Raw genomic sequence first — 18,387 nt, forward strand, 5'->3', positions numbered from 1 at the left:
TGCGACGACATAAGGAAGCGATTGAAGGAATGGCCAGCGTCTAGGGCCTGGGATGTCGCTTTTCGGGCGAGGCTGAGCAGAGCACGTTGTCTGGTGCCTGATGCCTGCTCCTGCTACTGCGGCACGTGTTAGGCAGGCATTGTAGCACGTGCCGGCATGCTTCTGCGTTGTACGAAGCATCATCACTGTCGGATATGACACGGGGACGAGCTGAGGTTCCCGACTAAGATTTTTCTTCTCTTCCCAACTCGTTCTCTCTCTATATTTTTCTTTCTATCTCTCTTCCTCTCTCTAACGCGGCATTACAACGTCAACAATTGTTCTAGCACTAAGAGCATTTCAAAGCTGAACAAAAAATTATAAGTATTTTGTCAAACTATATCAACAGTTATGAAAGAGATACTTTACTACAAGTGATCTTTATGATCTTTTCTTTAAAAACCGCCTGCATATAACACATAAATGCCCAGTAATTGCTGCTTTATCCATAGCACTCGGCTATGACCCGTGACAACGTGTCGGCACCTTTACAATGACTATTTTGACACCTTGAATTGTGAGAGCCTACACACATAGACGCGGTGTAACCGACGAGTAAAATGCAACTGTTGCTAAGACAGTGTGCAACACTGAAGTGGATTAGATAAACGATAGTAGTAGGAATAGTTATTTTTCTCTCATTCATAGATATGATAAACGGTAACTTCATGTTTCGGAGGTTCGGGAAGATTCTTTGAAGCTTGTGAATGATTTTTACGTGGGTGTTGTCCATCCACAGTATTTGGGTCTTCATATTTTTTTTTCATTTGCGACCTCGCCTTGGTCCTGCCGGATTTTGCTTCTTCTGCATCACCAGTTGCTGTCTCTCTCCCTGGTGCCTACTTGCCCATTGCCGAGAGCTTGCAATATTACCAATTCTATCCCAGTAGTTGCTGATAATTCTGCAGCGTCGGTAAGGACATCTACTACTTCACCTACTTATTTATTGAGTTGATTAAAACACACAACAGGAAATACATATGATTGTTTTGTAATCATAGTTGGCTTTACTTAATGTTATCATTATCTACATAATCACCATATGTAATGCTATCATAATTTTCTATTTAGGTATACCTTTGATCATCCAATATCTCACGGATTTCCTCACCATGCCATGAAACTCTATTTCTTTATAATGACTCCATTGTTTTTTTCCCCTGTCCATTTATTCACACTAAGTGTATATCTAGATTATACTCAAGGTTTATGTTTGGTGTCATTTATTTCTGTTGTTTATATTTGCCAAAAGACGAAGAATATTGAAAATGCTGTGTTCTAAAACTATGTAAAATACCTCTAATTTTGACCAGTATATGATATATGCTTGACATTTATAATATTTCTCCCTAACGTGCTAATGCTCTTAAATTATTCTTTTAATGTCCCCACTGTTAACATAATCATACATCAGAACAGGTATGATTATAAACTGTAAACACATTTAGTGTGAACAAATGGTTATCAACACGAACTTCATATTGTAATGTGTACTCTCCTTGTTTTTTTTTTGTTTTTTTATTTTATTAGACTGCGTACTCTTCATCGACGGGGGTCTATATGCCCTATTTTTTGACGATTTCGAAGTGAACTGAAATAAAAAGAGGGAAACAATACAAGGCACTCTTCACTCTTCGTTTCTGCGACTGGCACCCATGACAGCAACCTTTATGGGGTACTGATGCCGGCAAAGAAGAAGGGGAATACACTTCAGAACCCTAAACCAACCCTTAGGGATCCTTTGCTATAACACGGGACTATTTTACGACATATATGCGTTAGTGCTATTGTGAAGGAATAACTAAACGTAAAAGTGTCTCTATAGCCAATACACTTTTAATCGAGTGGGAACGAGAGTCTTTTCTTTAATATTGCTAGAACTGAATTCACCGCAAGGTAGGGAGTGAGTCCACTAGCAGAGAGAATGTGCCTTTAGTATAAATAACGGTTGAATTGGGCAATTTAATGAGAAATTTAAAATTGGACTGAATACAAATTGAGATTGAGTTTAGGAAGGGACTAGTGTGTGGGTGGGGTATAATGAAATTACATTTTGAAATAAAATAAAAACGGAATTTCCGTCGTTAACAGATATATCTTAATGAAAATGAGTTCTAATGACCGTAACATATAATATAATTGGTTTAGGAATAATGCGAAAAAAGGCACCAAGGACCAAAATGTCATTAATTTAACTGATTGTCCAATAAGAAAGCTTTACTGTGGGTGTGAATGTGAGAAAAGAAATAGCAAAAATAACATAGCAACACGCTAAGAATTACTTCCCTTTCAACCCACTTTAAGTACGATTGAAATGAGAGACTGGCCGCCTATAAGAAAACATCAACCATAGCATAAGCAAGAAAATTAAAAAGTCTCAATAAATAGACAGAATTTGCGACGCAGTTAACACCTTTTCCCAGCAAACTAACGTGAGAACTTGTATGTAAAATACTACGGCTCAACAAACTTGCCTAAGAAGAGTGAAAAACGAAAAGGCCCAAGTTTGTGTTTATTGGTTGAAATAAATTATACGACATAATTGTATAGATGATTAAGGTGAAGAAACGCGAACTGACGCCAAACAAATTAGCATCCTGGCAAACAGATTGACTAGGGTTAGCCTGTTTTGACCTCGGCGAGATCAAGTAGTTTGGAAGGTCGTGAAGTAACACAAAGGCGTGCGGGCTAAGTTGCCATCTGAAAAAAAAAAATAGATGCACGCGACAGCTGATTCGCCATCTTGGGGGCAAATATAATGTTTTACTGCTCTTACAAACACACTGATTACGCAACTCTTTTGTTTGCAACCGAAATTTAAAGTGAAGGAAGGATCATTGCATTGTACTCTTGCTTATTGTAAACTGTTTGCTGTGGCATAAACAAACAAATAATTACTTAATGAATTGGTACAACACGTTTTGTCACCAACTGTTCCCTGTATCTTCGCTATAGGTCAGTTATATGCTATTATATACACAACTGTATGCAGAAGGTGGAGTGATCTGATAATGACTGGGCTAAGAAACACATGTGGTAGCAATCCATCATATATTGCTTACAAACATCGAATATTTTTATTAATGACAGCAAAAAAAGGCTATTGTGTTGTAATTAAAATATCTTGCTACGGTTGTTTATATTAATTAAAAAACAAGGGAAAACGTTTCACTCGAAAATCATCTTGTCCTTGACCTTTACTATTTGCAATGCATGTGTAATGGTATATTTTTAACAGCCTTTCTAAAGTCCTAATGCATTAAATTATGTAAAATTGATTTCACTAAAAGTGAACCCTGCTATACAAAATATGTCTGATTAAAAATTATAGACACACATCAAGAAAAAAGTGTATTGCAACATACCATATAATATGAACCAATTGGCTTCTTAGGCCCTGTCCACATCAGAGGCAAAGCAAGAGAGGCAGAGCCCGGGTATGCACTGGCTGCTGCAAGGACCATATTGTCTTGATGAAATTCCTTGATGGCAACTGTAGGGTGTTTATTTTGATCTGTCCACTGGATAGGATAGGATAGCTGCATCATTATTCATAGAGAGAAAGAAAGTGGAAATTATTTTCATCTTATTCAGTTTCACTCAGAGTATCAGAAGTAAAAAAAAAAAAAAAAAAAAAAAAAAAATTATGATTTGTTTCATACTACAAGCAATTTAAAAATCCTCAAAGGAAGAAATATTTTCATCATTATGGAGGTCAGTGGCAGTGGTACTACTGACTTCTGACTACCTTGGACCTTGAGCGTATATTCCTTCGCTTCTCTTAACCAGCATCATCAGATCACACATGGGGCACAGTGTGGACACAAAACGAGTGTCCCCGACATGGTCTTTTGTTTCCACATGGGAGAGGGCATGGACCTGATGTCCTCTTGCCATGTGCCCGCCACCACCTTCTAAACGACTCAACATGTTATTGGATCTACTTATTTTCATTATATTAGAGCTAAAAAAATGCATAAAAATACAAGATAATATCATATTTTACTCACATTGTATCATAGCAATAATATTCAGCGTCTAGTTTGTAATGCTTAAAATACCCCTTACCTCCTTACGTGATATTCTTCTCTTTAACATTAAAGGAATGTAATGTTGAAACCTTGCTTTTCACTTAATGCAAAAAAAATTATATGTAAAAGAATCTGACCCACTGCATGTAAGTATATAAAAGTCATTGTTTCCAAATACTTTTATTTTCATAAAAAAAAACAAGTGCCTGAATTGCAGGTACTATATACAGATACAATAAACTCTAACTTTATATTGCTGTATCATCATCAAGTTTTATTGGTAAATCTTACTCATTTAGATATTTAATGTTTTGAAGAATTTCTTTTTATTTAAAACATTACATATATATTTCAGACTACAGTGCACAGCATTAAAATTAATTTTGTGACAGTTCCTCTTAGGTTTAGTTCATATATTCAGTTGGAAAGTATACAGAAGGAAGAACTGAGGGATATTCATAAAAGGGATGCAATCATGAAGTGTCATTTGTAGAACTACAAGTGCCAATACATGTACAATTAATATAAAATAATATGCATTTATATTTTAGTACATAGGATATATACATATATAAATAATGTACTAAGGGGTGCTGATCCTTATATCAAAACAATTTTTTTTTATGATTCACATACAAAATATATCATTTCTTATTCACTCCACAGTCATAATCTATGATCTTATATCCTGTTTTCTTGAAAAAGCACATGAAAAAAAAACACATAAAAAACACTAAAGTATAATCTGAATATCAACATCTTACTTACAATATACAGGAATATAACAGGCAGTGCTGGTTAATAAAGTAAATATTGACACCAAACAGCCAGTCTTAACCAACCAGAAATTCTTGAACAACAGAATAAATGAACTTCAAAAGAAAGTTATTACAAAATTTCAAATTCCCTTCTTGACATAAAAAAAAATATATATATATAAATAAACTTTCATTATTCTTTCACATACAAAACACACTGCATATTTCATAGTGTGATTCGAATAATAACAAATGCTTTTGTAAGTCTTTCATACCATCAAAAAAATTAATAATCCACTCTAAATATCCAGCTCCTTAATGCAGTTATCAGAACAATGTGTGAAGCCAAATTATATGTAGTACATTTAAAAATACAAACAAATTCCATTTAATGTTTATTTTCTATGTGTATTCAGAGCAAGGGTCTTAAATGCTATTGTCTATGTACAGCACTTGGTTTAAATACCCATAAGGTTTGCATGGACGGACTCTCGGCCAAATTAAAACAAATATTCATTCAAAGTAATTAAACTCTGTGTGTGTGTGTGTGTGTGTGTGTGTGTGTGTGTGTGTGTGTGTGTGTGTGTGTGTGTGTGTGTGTGTGTGTGTGTGTGTGTGTGTGTGTGTGTGTGTGTGTGTGTGTGTGTGTGTGTGTGTGTGTGTGTGTGTGTGTGTGTGTGTGTGTGTGTGTGTGTGCGCGTGTGTTTGTGTGTGTGTGTGTGTGTGTGTGTGTGTGTGTGTGTGTGTGTGTGTGTGTGTGTGTGTGTGTGTGTGTGTGTGTGTGTGCGCGTGCGCATTTGTATCTGTGTATGTGTGCGCGTGCGCATTTGTATCTGTGTATGTGTGCGCGTGCGCATTTGTATCTGTGTATGTGTGCGTGTGTGTGTGAGAAGGGGAAATGAGAGGAGGACTGGTAGAAAGTTTAAATACTTCACCAACATCAAACAGAAGAATCATGTTGAAGGTAAATATTTACATCTAAAATTTAATATTCACAGAAACATGAATGTAGGTACGGACAACATTAGTACTCTTGTTAAATGGTTTTGTACAAATCTAAAAGATGCAGAGTTGACACACTAAAAATATATTCATTACCTATCTGAATAGTTATTTACTTCTGAGGTATAGTTCAAGCAGTCTTTAATATCTTTTTTTCTTTTTTCAGCATTGTTTTACAAACTCTCTTATTTAAAACAAGGAAAACAGAGCAAATCACTCCTAAATTCATCTATCCTAGTGATTTAATCAACACTGTTAATCAGTCAAAAGAAAATATAATCTTTTGAACATCCTACACACCAGGTGTGTTTTGCAAGATAGAGAGAATTAAAAAAAAACACTGGCAAAGGATTCAGTATTCAGTATGAAATAGAATACAACCGCAATGTAAATGAACATTATCTTTCAGTATTTTTCCACTGCAAGCAAGTTTAGTATTTTACTTGAAAGCAGGATTAACCCCAAACAAGTGGTTGTATTCTATATCATTATTATGTTTTTCTACACTACTTTGTTGCAGTTCATCCCTCTAAGGTCATAAGGACCCATGGTGAACTGCTTTAACAGTCTAACACTTCCAAAGTTCATAAAAGTTATATAAAAATGCCTGACAATCTTTCACACTACATGAAAAAGGATTCACACATAAAATAGGATTGAACCAAAAGACATTAAGCGAGGCCCTAGGGAACATTTCAGTAATGTATCATTTCTGAAAGATATAAAATCTACAATCCTATACTAATATCAAATCTTGGGTTCTAATTTTTTATATGGCTGTAAGCATGTGACACTGCAAAAAGAAATATCAACGTTAAAAACACATGACTGTTTACAATACCTGTAATCCTACCTGTTTCCTAGTACGCATAAATATTTATGGTCAATTTTTTTGACATTACCACCCCAAAAATCCTAGATGAGGTAAAGCTGATCAATAACTAAAATTGTATTGCTTTCCAATTCACTAACAACTGGCAATATATAAAATGCTTAGATCTTAATAATCACAAGGTTCTACCGAGTACTGTTGCTTCCTTTAAAATAAAGTCTACTGCCAACAGAGTGCAAGAACCCATGCACTTCCATTTCAAAATACAAGAAAAAGTTAACCACATTGGTCTAATTTCGACAAACAAGAAATAAGTTCACAAGTACAGTTATTTCCTTGTTCTGGATGAAGGGTTCTGAGTGTTCAACCTGATTTTACAATGTCTTTCATAAGTCAGGTATCATGTTAAAAAAAGCTCAATAAAAAAACCAGTCCACTTGTAAAAAATGGTCAAAGAAAGTAAGATAAAGATCACTTCATGTCGGAGTAACCTACATAACATTTTAACACTGACATTAAAGTATGTTAAATGCCTTTGTACATCCCGATAATGTTTCATCAAGTGGAATTATAACATTACTGAAAAATGTTCAATATATTTCTCTCATCAAATATGATCTGACATTAGAAAAGTATAACTAACATAAATATAACTATTTTTTGCAAGAAGCTATCATCACATCCAAAAGATTCACTGAAGGAGAGAGGAGAGAGGAGAGAGGAGAGAGAAGAGAGAGAGAGGGAGGGAAAGAAAGAGAGAGAGAGAGAGAGAGAGAGAGAGAGAGAGAGAGAGAGAGAGAGAGAGAGAGAGGAGAGAGAGGAGAGAGAGGAGGGAGAGGAGAGAGGAGGGAGAGGAGAGAGAGGAGAGAGAGGAGAGAGAGGAGAGAGAGGGGAGAGAGAAGAGAGTGGAGAGAGAAGGAGAAAGAGAAGAGAGATAGAGAAGAGAGATAGAGAAAATAAATAGAGAAGAGAGAGAAGAGAAAGAGAGATGAGAAAGAGAGAAGAGAGAGAGAAGAGAGAGAGGAGAAAGAGAAGGAGAGAGAAAAAAAGAAAAGAAAGAGAAAGAAATAGAGAAGAGGGAGGGAGAGAGGGAGAGAAGGAGAGAGAAAGAGCTAGAGGGAGAAAGAAAGAAGGAAAGGAAGAAGGAGAGAGAGAAAGAAGGAAAGGAAGAGGGAGAGAGAAAGAAGGAAAGGAAGGGGGAGAGAGAGAAAGAAGGAAAGGAAGAGTGAGTGAGAGAGAAAAAGGTAGAGGGAGAAAGAGGGAGTGGGAGAAAGAAAGAGAAAGAGAGAGTGAGAAGAAAGAGAGAAAGTGTGTTATTAATCATCAAACCACAGTAAAATTATTAGCATTATTGCTACCACTTTCCTCCACACCTTGGCGACCCAAAATCAACCTTCATCTTATCTAACAATCCCAACTATACAAATCAGATCTGTTATCTTATCTCGTGTGGTCACCCAAATACTGGAATGTCTCATGTGGGTGTACCTTCCCCCCGACTCATTCCCTGGGACTTGAAGCCATTGTTTTGTACATTTATGTCTCCTAAAACATTCATGTTGAGCAAGTGGAGCATTCTATTCACTTATATTTAGGCCATTATTGCAATTGAGTTGTGTCAATTTTGTGGTTGAGATATGATGACCCAAAATTACAGACGATAACACTTTGCAATATGTATAATATTATCATGTCCAGGACTGAGACTCAGAGGAAAGATTCAGACACAGAACTTGAATTGCTGTATCATGTTACAAAGAATAACTAGAATTTCATGAAGTTTGGCATTACTGTATATATATGTATACATTATTCTTGTACAGCTATTTACTTTATTGTGAGTATGAAAAGACAAACAAAAAATATAATTTTTTTCCTATCCAATATCTATAACATATTTTTTAAATTTTCCTATCCAATATCTATAACATATTTTTTAAAAAGTATTTCAATAAAATATAAAGTTACTGGATAAGAAGTTCTGTGTTTTTTTTTCACAAATCAGAATCATGGTGATAAATCCAATAGAAATGACTACTCCACTTGCTCTGTCTCAGTACATAGTGGAAAATACAGATCTTCCTTGATATATATTGGGGATATCTATGATTTTTCTTTGCTATATGTATGTTTAGAGCTATATCACACAAACAAAAGCAAATAAGGTTGCCTCTTCCCTTTCTTTCATGTTAAGCTCAAGTATATATTGCTAGAGATTCTGACTTTTCTACTCTAACTGCATTACTTCGTAATAGTCTGCAAATTACTAAAAAAAAAATGCAATAATAATCACTCTTTCTGCAAGAGAACTATACCATGAATGTAATTTTATCTGATCCAGGAAAAGGATAGCTTTCAGAATTAATGAACGCAATAACAACAGCAATGTATAATACACAAATAGTTTCTTTATATATCTGGTAAATCATTTCATCGTGGAAGGAATGCAGTAAAAAAAATCAACTAAGACACTGAAGACAATTTTACATTTGTTTAAATGTATATATATCACATATTTGAAAAAGGGACAAAAACAAAAATTACAATACAGTACCTGAAATATGTTCATATTGTGTATTATCTGTATACATAGATTGATAATTGACCTTCCAGTGATCTTCAACTATTTCAATATCTAAATGTAAAAAAACATATATATAATAAAACAAGTAAAAAAACATAAAAGTGCAACTATCTCCTACTCTGTCTCTCCCTTGTGACTAACCTATACCAGTCAGGATTTTTATGATCTTCCAAAGCTTTTCGTACAAGGTCATCTGGGGATGGGGTGTCAAACTTGAAAATTTCAAAAGGAACAGAAAAGCTTTTTTCAACTAGCTTTTTCACTGGATATAGTGGGGGCTTCTTGATCATCACTTCTCCAAATGGTGATGGAGTAGTTTTGAATAAGGATGTATCACACTTATCTGGCACTGGGTCAATGAAAACACTGTAAGATTCTTGATTGTCAGTGTCATTTTCTGCAGTTATATCAGGTTGTTTTACAAGAGCAGCTTGTAAGTCAATTTCATCAGCTAAGTCAACTTCCTCATCTTGCATTCTGAGTAACATTTCCAAACTTTCTGGTTCACTTTGGGTGTTTTCAACTTCCATAAACTGACTCCTTGAATCACAGAGTGCTTTAGATAATGGTTCTACCTCCAGTCTTTGATCTGCCTTAAATCCAAATGGCTGGTCAAGGGTAGCAGATGGTAATATATTTGGGCCTAGAGGCAAGATTAGTTCTGGAGGTATGCTTAGTCCTAGACCTAGTGGAGGACTTAAACCTGGTGGAAGATTTAGTCCTGGTGGTGGCTTCAGACCTGGAGGAAGGTTTAAACCTGGGGGAGGATTTAGCCCCGGTGGTGCTGGAGGCTTAAGTAGACTCGGTGGAGAATCTAGTGTAGATACATTACTCTGAGAAGAGGAAGACTGTTTAGATTGACGTGGTGATGAATGATGCATAGAACATTCTTCATTTGAAACTTTCAAACTTGCTAATGATGGTAAATTTGTCTCGTGGTTCTCTGAATGTAATCTTGTGTTTAATGCATCTGTCAAATCTATTGGCAATCCAAGAGCATTTTCTTCGGGTAGTATTTTGCCTGTTCCATTCCTGGTAAGATGTTGAGGTATGGATAATATACCACTTCCACCCAAGTCATTTTTAAACTGATTACTGTGAGTGTTGTCTGTCTTTTGAGGTCCTTTAAGCAAGGGTATCTTGAAATCAAGAGGCTTTGAAACATCATCACCTACAGTTTTCACCTGTGGATCTGTACTGGAGAGTAAGTTAGAATTGGGGATTCCTAAATGAAGTTGAGCAAGAGATGATAATCTTGAACTTATACTTTCCTTGTTTAACTGTTCCAAGTCTAAAAGACTTGGCCCAATGTTTCCTGGATTAAACTGTGCTAAGTTTGACAGACTAGGCTCTTTGTCTCCTAGGTTACACTGTGCTAGGCTAGCAAGACTAGGCCCACTGCTGGTTTTGCTGCACTGTGCTAAGCTTGAGAGACTAGGCCCAGTGTCTCCCAAATTACCCTGTGCTAGACTTGCAAAACTAGGCCCAGTGTCTCCCAAGTTACCCTGTGCTAGACTTGCAAGACTAGGCCCAGTGTCTCCCAAGTTACCCTGTGCTAGACTTGCAAGACTAGGCCCAGTGTCTCCCAAGTTACCCTGTGCTAGACTTGCAAGACTAGGCCCAGTGTTTCCTAAGTTACCCTGTGCTAGGCTAGCAAGACTAGGCCCACTGCTGGTTTGGCTGCACTGTGCTAAGCTTGAGAGACTAGGCCCAGTGTCTCCCAAATTACCCTGTGCTAGGCTTGAAAGACTAGGCCCATTGCTGGTTTGGTGGGCAAAGCTTGAAAGACTTGGCACACTGCTTTCAAGGTTGGACTGTGCTAAGCTTGAAAGACTAGGGCCAGTGCCCTCTGGTTTGGACTGGGCTTGGCTAGCAGAAATGGGCCCAGTGTTCCCTAGGTTGGACTGTGCTAGGCTAGACAGACTAGGCCCAGTGCTTTCAAGGCTTGACTGAACAAGGCTTTTTGGGTGAGACTGAGCAAGAGATGACAAGCCAGGGACAGCATTTCTAAGGTGTGATTGAGCTAAAGTTGACAAACTTGGGCCAGTATTTTCACGGCCTGACAAAGGTAAGGATGGGAAGCTGGGACTTGGACTCTCTTGATGTGACTGGACAAGGAATGCCAAACTAGGACCTGAGTACACTGCAGGACATGAGCTTACTGGAGGAAAGGAGAAATTGTATTCATTCTCTGTTTTTTCTGTTGCTAACTTAGGAATCAGCATACCACTACTCAAAGAAGAAGGTTTACCTACAACACAATTTGAATCTGTTGTACTGTTCAACTTCACTGTCAGAGGAGGAATCTCTGACGGTAAAATACCCTCCTGAGGAAAGCTTCTCGAATTGGCTGAAGTTTGTTGTCTAGAAGCACTTGTACTTGATGTGTTTTCGTAATCACTTTCCATTTCCATATCAAGGGAATCTGTGACGACATCTTGACTATCCTCGCTCAGATCCTGGCTTGACTCCCCTATATCGTGGCTGTCCATGCTGTTTGTGACAGTTGAGTCTGCACTGCACTGACTCACATTTCGGGAGCGAGCGAGGCTCAGCCCCACACTCTTCTTTCGCTTGTCTGTTCCACGCTTCCTCACTATGTCGACATGCCACTCCCTGATCAAACGCTTCACTGGCAAGCGTTCACAAGTGCACTTCCCAAAAAACAGTGCTGATTCATAGCAGTATGAATCTGGCAAGTCATACTGAACACCAATATAATCACCTTACCTCATGAAAACCACAGCAGAGTTACAATCATGGAAAGAAGAAAAATCTCAGGTTAGAAAAAAGATGAATAAATGAATTAATATAACATTTACAAACAAATTACTTAAAAAAATGGCAGGACAGTGATGCCTGTACAAAGATAAAATGAAACAAATCAACAACAAGAAAGGAACAATCAGACTAGATTCAATTTATTATTTTATGTGGACTTTATTCTCATTCATCATGATTTATTGTTTCTTTATACTTTGACAATATATACAAGTTTTGGGTTAAATATTCTGTTTGATGAAAAGATTTACAAATCCATTGGGTGAGCAATAAATCTATAAAATTACATCATTAGGCTCTACAAACAAGGCCATACAATAGTTATCCGTCTGGAAAAGAACTAGATATGTATGTATTTGTATGTCATAAGGTTAAAAATTATACAATGATATATTATAACCTTTTCTGTGCTACTTTAACCCATTGATGCCGGGGCACATGTATACATGCACTCTTCTCCATCCACTGTATTAATGAATGGAATATTGAGTGTAGGCCAAAAAAATAGTCCTTTCAGCTTCAGTGATCACTTCATATTACCAGTGAGGTATTATTTTGGATTTTAGTGAAGTTTAAGATGAGGCTTATAACTACCCTAATCAAATAAAAATACATTTACAGAGAAATTGAGTTTTATGAAACAAAATTTCACCCGAAGATTATTCATAATATTTAGCCTCTCCTACTTATCCCTTCCTAGAAGTGGCAAGAAAATTGTGTATATAAGAAGGTACACAGCCACTGAAAATCACTTTAACTCTTTCCCTTTCCCTGACTATAACTGTTTTTTCTGTCCCTTAAGTTGTTTTCCTTGTCAAAGTAAACGTGGGCCCTCATCCCACCCCTGGTGACTGACAACTTCTTCACCACCCGGTAGTAGTCTTCATGCCCCTGTCCTACTCTCTCTGATCTGTCCTCTCTGATCTGGACACACTGATGGAATAAAAGCAATAGCAATGACCCTGAGTGAATGATAAACGTGCCCCTGCCTTCCTCCACATAATCAATTTTTTTATCTGCAATCTGGCAAGGCCAATGATGATGAGCTGTTTGTATTTGATGAGTACCATGGACTCATCGAGGGGAGAAAGCAACCAGGACCACCCCGAGTTTGACTTTGAAACAGTTGGAGATTTGCAATTTCAGAATGAGTTTGTCTCTAAGTATGAATGTATTTATATATGCTTGTATACATGTAAACTCACACAGATACACACCCACGCAAGGAAATACACTCACGTTTGGACTCAGCAGATTTCCAACTGCTGCTGGAGTAGGCCTATATCTGGGCCCAAGTTTGTGTTGCTGCCCTCTTCTAAAATTGTATCTATTTTTAATTATATATTGTTTTCATTAACATACATTTATATAGAATACGTACACAATATAATTTCATTGTTCATAACAAAATACTAAAAAATCAACATAACCCTATTTTCCTCTTTACATAAATCTAAAATAATCTAAATAAATACACAACCCAAAGTTACTTTCTTTTCTAAAGTCTAGACTAAAAAAATAACTATAAAGAAAAAAGATATTCTTGCTTAAATGGCTCATATATAAAGCAAAATGTTGCAAGGCTATATAATTGGCCAGGTGTGAGGCAAGCAGTTGGTGAAGGCACCTGGTAAAAAGCCAGTAACAAAAATTATATTCCCCAAATGCAGTCCACCTAGGCCTTAGAAAGCCCGTCATCAATGGGTTAAGTATGAAATTGATGATATATGAAAACTGTGTGATCATTACTTTCTTACAAGTCATACTCATGGTATCCACACCCAATGTCTAGATGTTTGAACGGTCTAAAATGAAGTAGCATTTCAGCATTTTAATACTGAAATGGGTACTTACCTTGTCTACTTTCATATCTTCTGTCTGGTGACTGTCTGTTTCCCTTCTGAATAAGAGCACTAATGGACGAATTCAGGTCATAATTGTTAGCAAGCAGCACCTCCACTATCTCCTCCCTTGCAACCTGATGTCCAAACATGCTGCTAAGTTCCTCAATGGCAGCTTCCATTTGACCCTGTTCAATGGAAGGACTTACTATAATCTTTCTCAATTATCATCTATTTCTGCTTTTACAATAATGCAATCGTATAAAAGTTGCAGAAAAAAACATATTATATTATGTCTTAAATTAGACTAAGGGAAATTCATATAATTTCTTAAACTCTGCCTCTACTCTTCATTTCGATAATGAGTGCTGGCAACTCATGAATAACAAGAAATAATATTCTAAATGCCACTTTTGGAAGTTTCTTGTCCAAAGAGTTGTATGTTAATGACATCATAATTATGACTGAAAAAGAATGTATGCACAAACATCCACACGACTACTATTTTTAACCCAATTACACTTACCTGACTCAATTACATAAACAACTTACCTCATTACTGTCATCCCTACTGTGAGGGATACCGAACATGGGATCATCCATTCTGAGAGACCAGTTTTGCTTCTCTGTGGAGAACAAGTGACATTACTATAAAATCCACTCGGGTTAATCTAACTCCCTTCTTCGCATTATGACTATTGTTTGTCACTCAAAGCAAATTTAATATCCTTTAATAGTCATTTCATACTTTTTAGCTATTAACTTTTGCATATAATTCTATATTTCTGTCACTTTAGAATACTGGGGGCAAGGTGATTTGTGAATGTCTTTGAACAGGTGGTTAAAATGAGGGCGCACCACTAAAAAATGGGAGGTATGGCCTCGTGATGGTACCCTGTGGTGATGACCCTAATCATACTTCTGAATATTTGTGTGTGTATGTGTGTATGTGTGTATGTGTGTATGTATATATGTATGTATGTATGTATGTATGTATGTATGTATGTATGTATATATGTATGCGTATGTATATATATATATATATATATATATATATATATATATATATATATATATATATATATATATATTATATATATATATATATATAATATATATATATATATATATATATATATATATATATATATATATATATATGTACATATATATATATATAATATATATATATATATATATATATATATATATATATATATATATATATATATATATATATATATATATATATATATATATATATATATATATATATATATATATATATATATATATATATATATATATATATATATATATATATATATATATATATATATAAATATATATATATATATATATATATATATATATATATATATATATATATATATATATATATATATATATATATATCTATATGTATATCTATCTGTATATCTATCTGTATATCTATCTGTATATCTATCTGTATATCTATCTGTGTGTGTGTGTGTGTGTGTGTGTGTGTGTGTGTGTGTGTGTGTGTGTATATGTGTATGTGTATGTGTATGTGTGTATATGTGTATGTGTGTGTGTGATTTTTTAAATAGTTTACCTTGTTAATTTCTATCTCATAATTCTATCTTAGAAACTACCATTTTTCTAACTTTCAGTCAAGCAATAGAAACTTATTTCTTCCTTCAACAGAATCCTACTCAAGCTTCATATTACTTTTACAAATACTATCATTCCTCCTTTGCATAATTTCAAACATACTGATGAGTGTTGGTAAGGCAGATGTGTCTACTGGTTAGTTTCTGACCACCCACTATAGACTAAACTATACCTCTGGAAGACTTCCACTTGCTCTTCACCAAACAGCATCTTCATATCATTACATTCATAAAAAACATATGATTTGTAATTTTCATATAGTACCCATTTCCAATCCACAAGAGAAATAATCTTTATAACAAATGCAGTGTTGATCCCTGAATCCTTCATGCCTTCCATGCTCTGGCAAAGGGCAATCAACCTTCGCCATTTGCATACTGGCAGGATAGAACAGAGGCAGATTCCTTGTCTGGTGATAAATAACCAGGGGGTTCTACAAACCATATACATGGCAGTCATGATCATGGCGATGAATTGTAAGTCCCATTCTTTATTGTACTATTTCAAATATAAAAATGAATATATTTTCAGTTTCAGAAGAAAAATGTCCTAGTGTTTACTGAAATATCAATTCTGTATAGTTTATCTTGTATAAAACTATAATCATACATTCTAAAATTGCTTTGGTAATTATTTAGAATAGATCACATCAAGCAATCCTGTGGCCTCTGTGATTTGCATAAAAAAAAAGTTTTTTTTTATCATCCGTGGCCATTAGTTTCTGTGTTAGCACTCCCTCCCTATCTAATAGAATTGAAGGACATGAGATATATTTTGCTGTTCAGTATTAATGGACTTCTGCCTAATTTTGAATATTTCAGAATATGTTATTGTCAGAGTGATTCTGTTTGTGTCTTTGTTTATATTATATTTGCTAATCATCCATGTCATTAGCATCTCTTATTTACAATCATTATTATCACTTTCATTATCACTATGATAAGGTTTCATTGATGAAAGTAGAAGGTCTGTGTGCTTATACTTGTCTCTCAATCAGTTTCCTGTTCTTGGCATAATACTAATGTCATTAAGATATTTATATTTTCATTGATATTGAAAGCGCTCTTTCTAACCCAAATTATCATATCCTTGAGGATGACCTGATTGATTTATAAGTGTATAGAAAAAGCATTTAATACATTATTGGCACATAACCTCTGTGTCTCCATGTAGCCATAATTCCAAAATAAAATCTAGTTCTTGCTCTTTCTTCTCTACATTTTTTAGTTTTAAATTATGATAAAAAAAACACATTTTTCTTGTCCTTCCATATCCAACATTTTAAAATCTACATAGTGTTTAATCCACATGAACAGAATAGATGGAATACATATTATGATATCAGTCAAATACAACCTTCTGAAACCCTATTAAGTGGAAAGGATTTACCTAATTCTAAACTTCAAAACAAGTATTACTCCATCAGTATTCCATGTATAAGGCACATAGTAATGATATTACTAGTGAAGTGTAGTGCATCTTTGCACTCTCAAAAAATGATCATGGACGAGCGAATGTTTGCTCCAAATATACCCAGAACAGCCGACCTGCCACCTCGGAAACCAAGCAACATTGTGTCAAATAAATTTTAGTGCTGTAATTCGCCATTGATATCCATTTTCATTTACTGCTTACTCTTGAAAATATCATTCTGATTTGTTTCTGATATAATGATTGTCATACTATATGTGGCACAGGTCTGCTTATCAATGCCACAGGATGAAGCACAGAGACCTTGGCACTGATTGGAGCATAGATTTAATACACTTCTAATGGGGATTACTCTTACTTAGTGCAATTAATTTTTACATTTCAGATAATTTTTACACTTTAGAATGTTATCAATCACTACTCCATTGTAGTTTTTAAAGGATAGTTACCTTTACCTCTTCTCTAGCTGTATTTAATAAAGTGAAAGCTAAACACCACAACCAAACTTACTAGATTAAACCTCCACAATTATTATTTCTTTCAAGTTCTCACTGCGAAAAGTATTTCTTAACAGTCACCAAGGTATAGATATAGAGATGAATCCATGACAGGTTCAGAACATGTCTTTTCCTAATTTCAAACAAACGCACTTACTTTGTCATGAGCGAAAACTTTTTTTTTCCCTTCACAATTTCCCTTTTCCTTTGACTTTTATCAAGGACGCAACAGGATTAAAACAGATCACTTGGGAAGGTGCTTAAACAAAACAATTACGGATATAATTAAATCATACACGAATGTGACGTAATAGTAACAAATTCGAATAAATATAGTGCGAAATTACGATAAGAGAATCACATGGAGAAAGTGCGTAAAAATAACAGGCCTTAATCACCTCTTCTTTTTACACTTTCTACGGTATTTTAGGTATATTTACAAGGCTGATCTTGATAATGAATATCAAAGCTCACCTTTGTGATCTTCACGATGTGTAACACTTGCTTATTGCTGCATTTTTTGTTGATTTGCAATTTGTTGAAGGAATTTGTACTCACTGATTGTTTGTGTCTTTTCGTTTGAATCGTAATGGGAAAATCTCTATGTTTAAGATACATTAACAGTAGTATAAACTATTATCTATTGTATGTACAGAGTGTAATCTATAGATAATTTATAATTTGATCAAGTTTTGAATTGATGATGCCCTTGAATTTGATGTTTGACATGTAATTGTAAGGTTGAAGCCAAAGTCATAACGCTTTTCGGACATAAGAGAGACAAGGAAAACAGTGACATTTTCGCGCGTATTTTAAACCGCAAATTTTGAAAACGCTCAAAATTAATAACCTGTAGGGGGAAAAAAAGAAAAGAGAAAAACTCATTCATAAAAGCAATAGACTCGAAACACGTATTATGTCTGTTTCTTCTTGTA

General features: G+C 35.1%; 2 protein-coding genes across 7 annotated transcripts in view; both read right to left on the reverse strand.

The window, feature by feature from the left end:
* LOC122249869 (putative cytochrome P450 49a1) overlaps window positions 1–1,545 on the reverse strand; it is a 6,492-nt gene extending 4,947 nt beyond the window's left edge. For 4 of the 5 annotated variants that reach the window (XM_086548019.1, XM_086548021.1, XM_086548016.1 and 1 more), the window contains exon 1: window positions 1–1,545. This exon is cut by the window's left edge and continues 25 nt beyond it. In XM_086548019.1, coding sequence (XP_086404145.1) covers window positions 1–183 — 183 coding nt within the window. In that variant the 5' untranslated portion in view covers window positions 184–1,545. The other variant, XM_043011038.2, reaches the window with a different exon arrangement.
* Window positions 1,546–4,234: 2,689 nt separating this feature from the next.
* Window positions 4,235–18,034, reverse strand: LOC122249868 (uncharacterized). Of its 2 annotated transcripts, none has more exons than XM_043011034.2 (4): window positions 17,927–18,034; window positions 14,421–14,494; window positions 13,882–14,056; window positions 4,235–11,971 (listed from the first exon to the last, which is right to left on the reverse strand). In XM_043011034.2, exons 2-4 carry the CDS (start codon window positions 14,469–14,471, stop codon window positions 9,354–9,356), a joined length of 2,844 nt encoding a protein of 947 aa, XP_042866968.2. In that variant the 5' UTR covers window positions 14,472–14,494; window positions 17,927–18,034; the 3' UTR covers window positions 4,235–9,353. The 2 variants fall into 2 exon arrangements, with proteins under 2 accessions (XP_042866968.2, XP_042866969.2); XM_043011035.2 differs by lacking the exon at window positions 17,927–18,034 and adding an exon at window positions 17,466–17,622.
* Window positions 18,035–18,387: the final 353 nt, after the last annotated feature.

This window comes from Penaeus japonicus, unplaced genomic scaffold (assembly GCF_977035675.1).
Source record: "Penaeus japonicus unplaced genomic scaffold, GWHDUDI00000001_assembly GWHDUDI00000020, whole genome shotgun sequence".
Classification (NCBI taxonomy): Eukaryota; Metazoa; Arthropoda; class Malacostraca; order Decapoda; family Penaeidae; genus Penaeus; species Penaeus japonicus.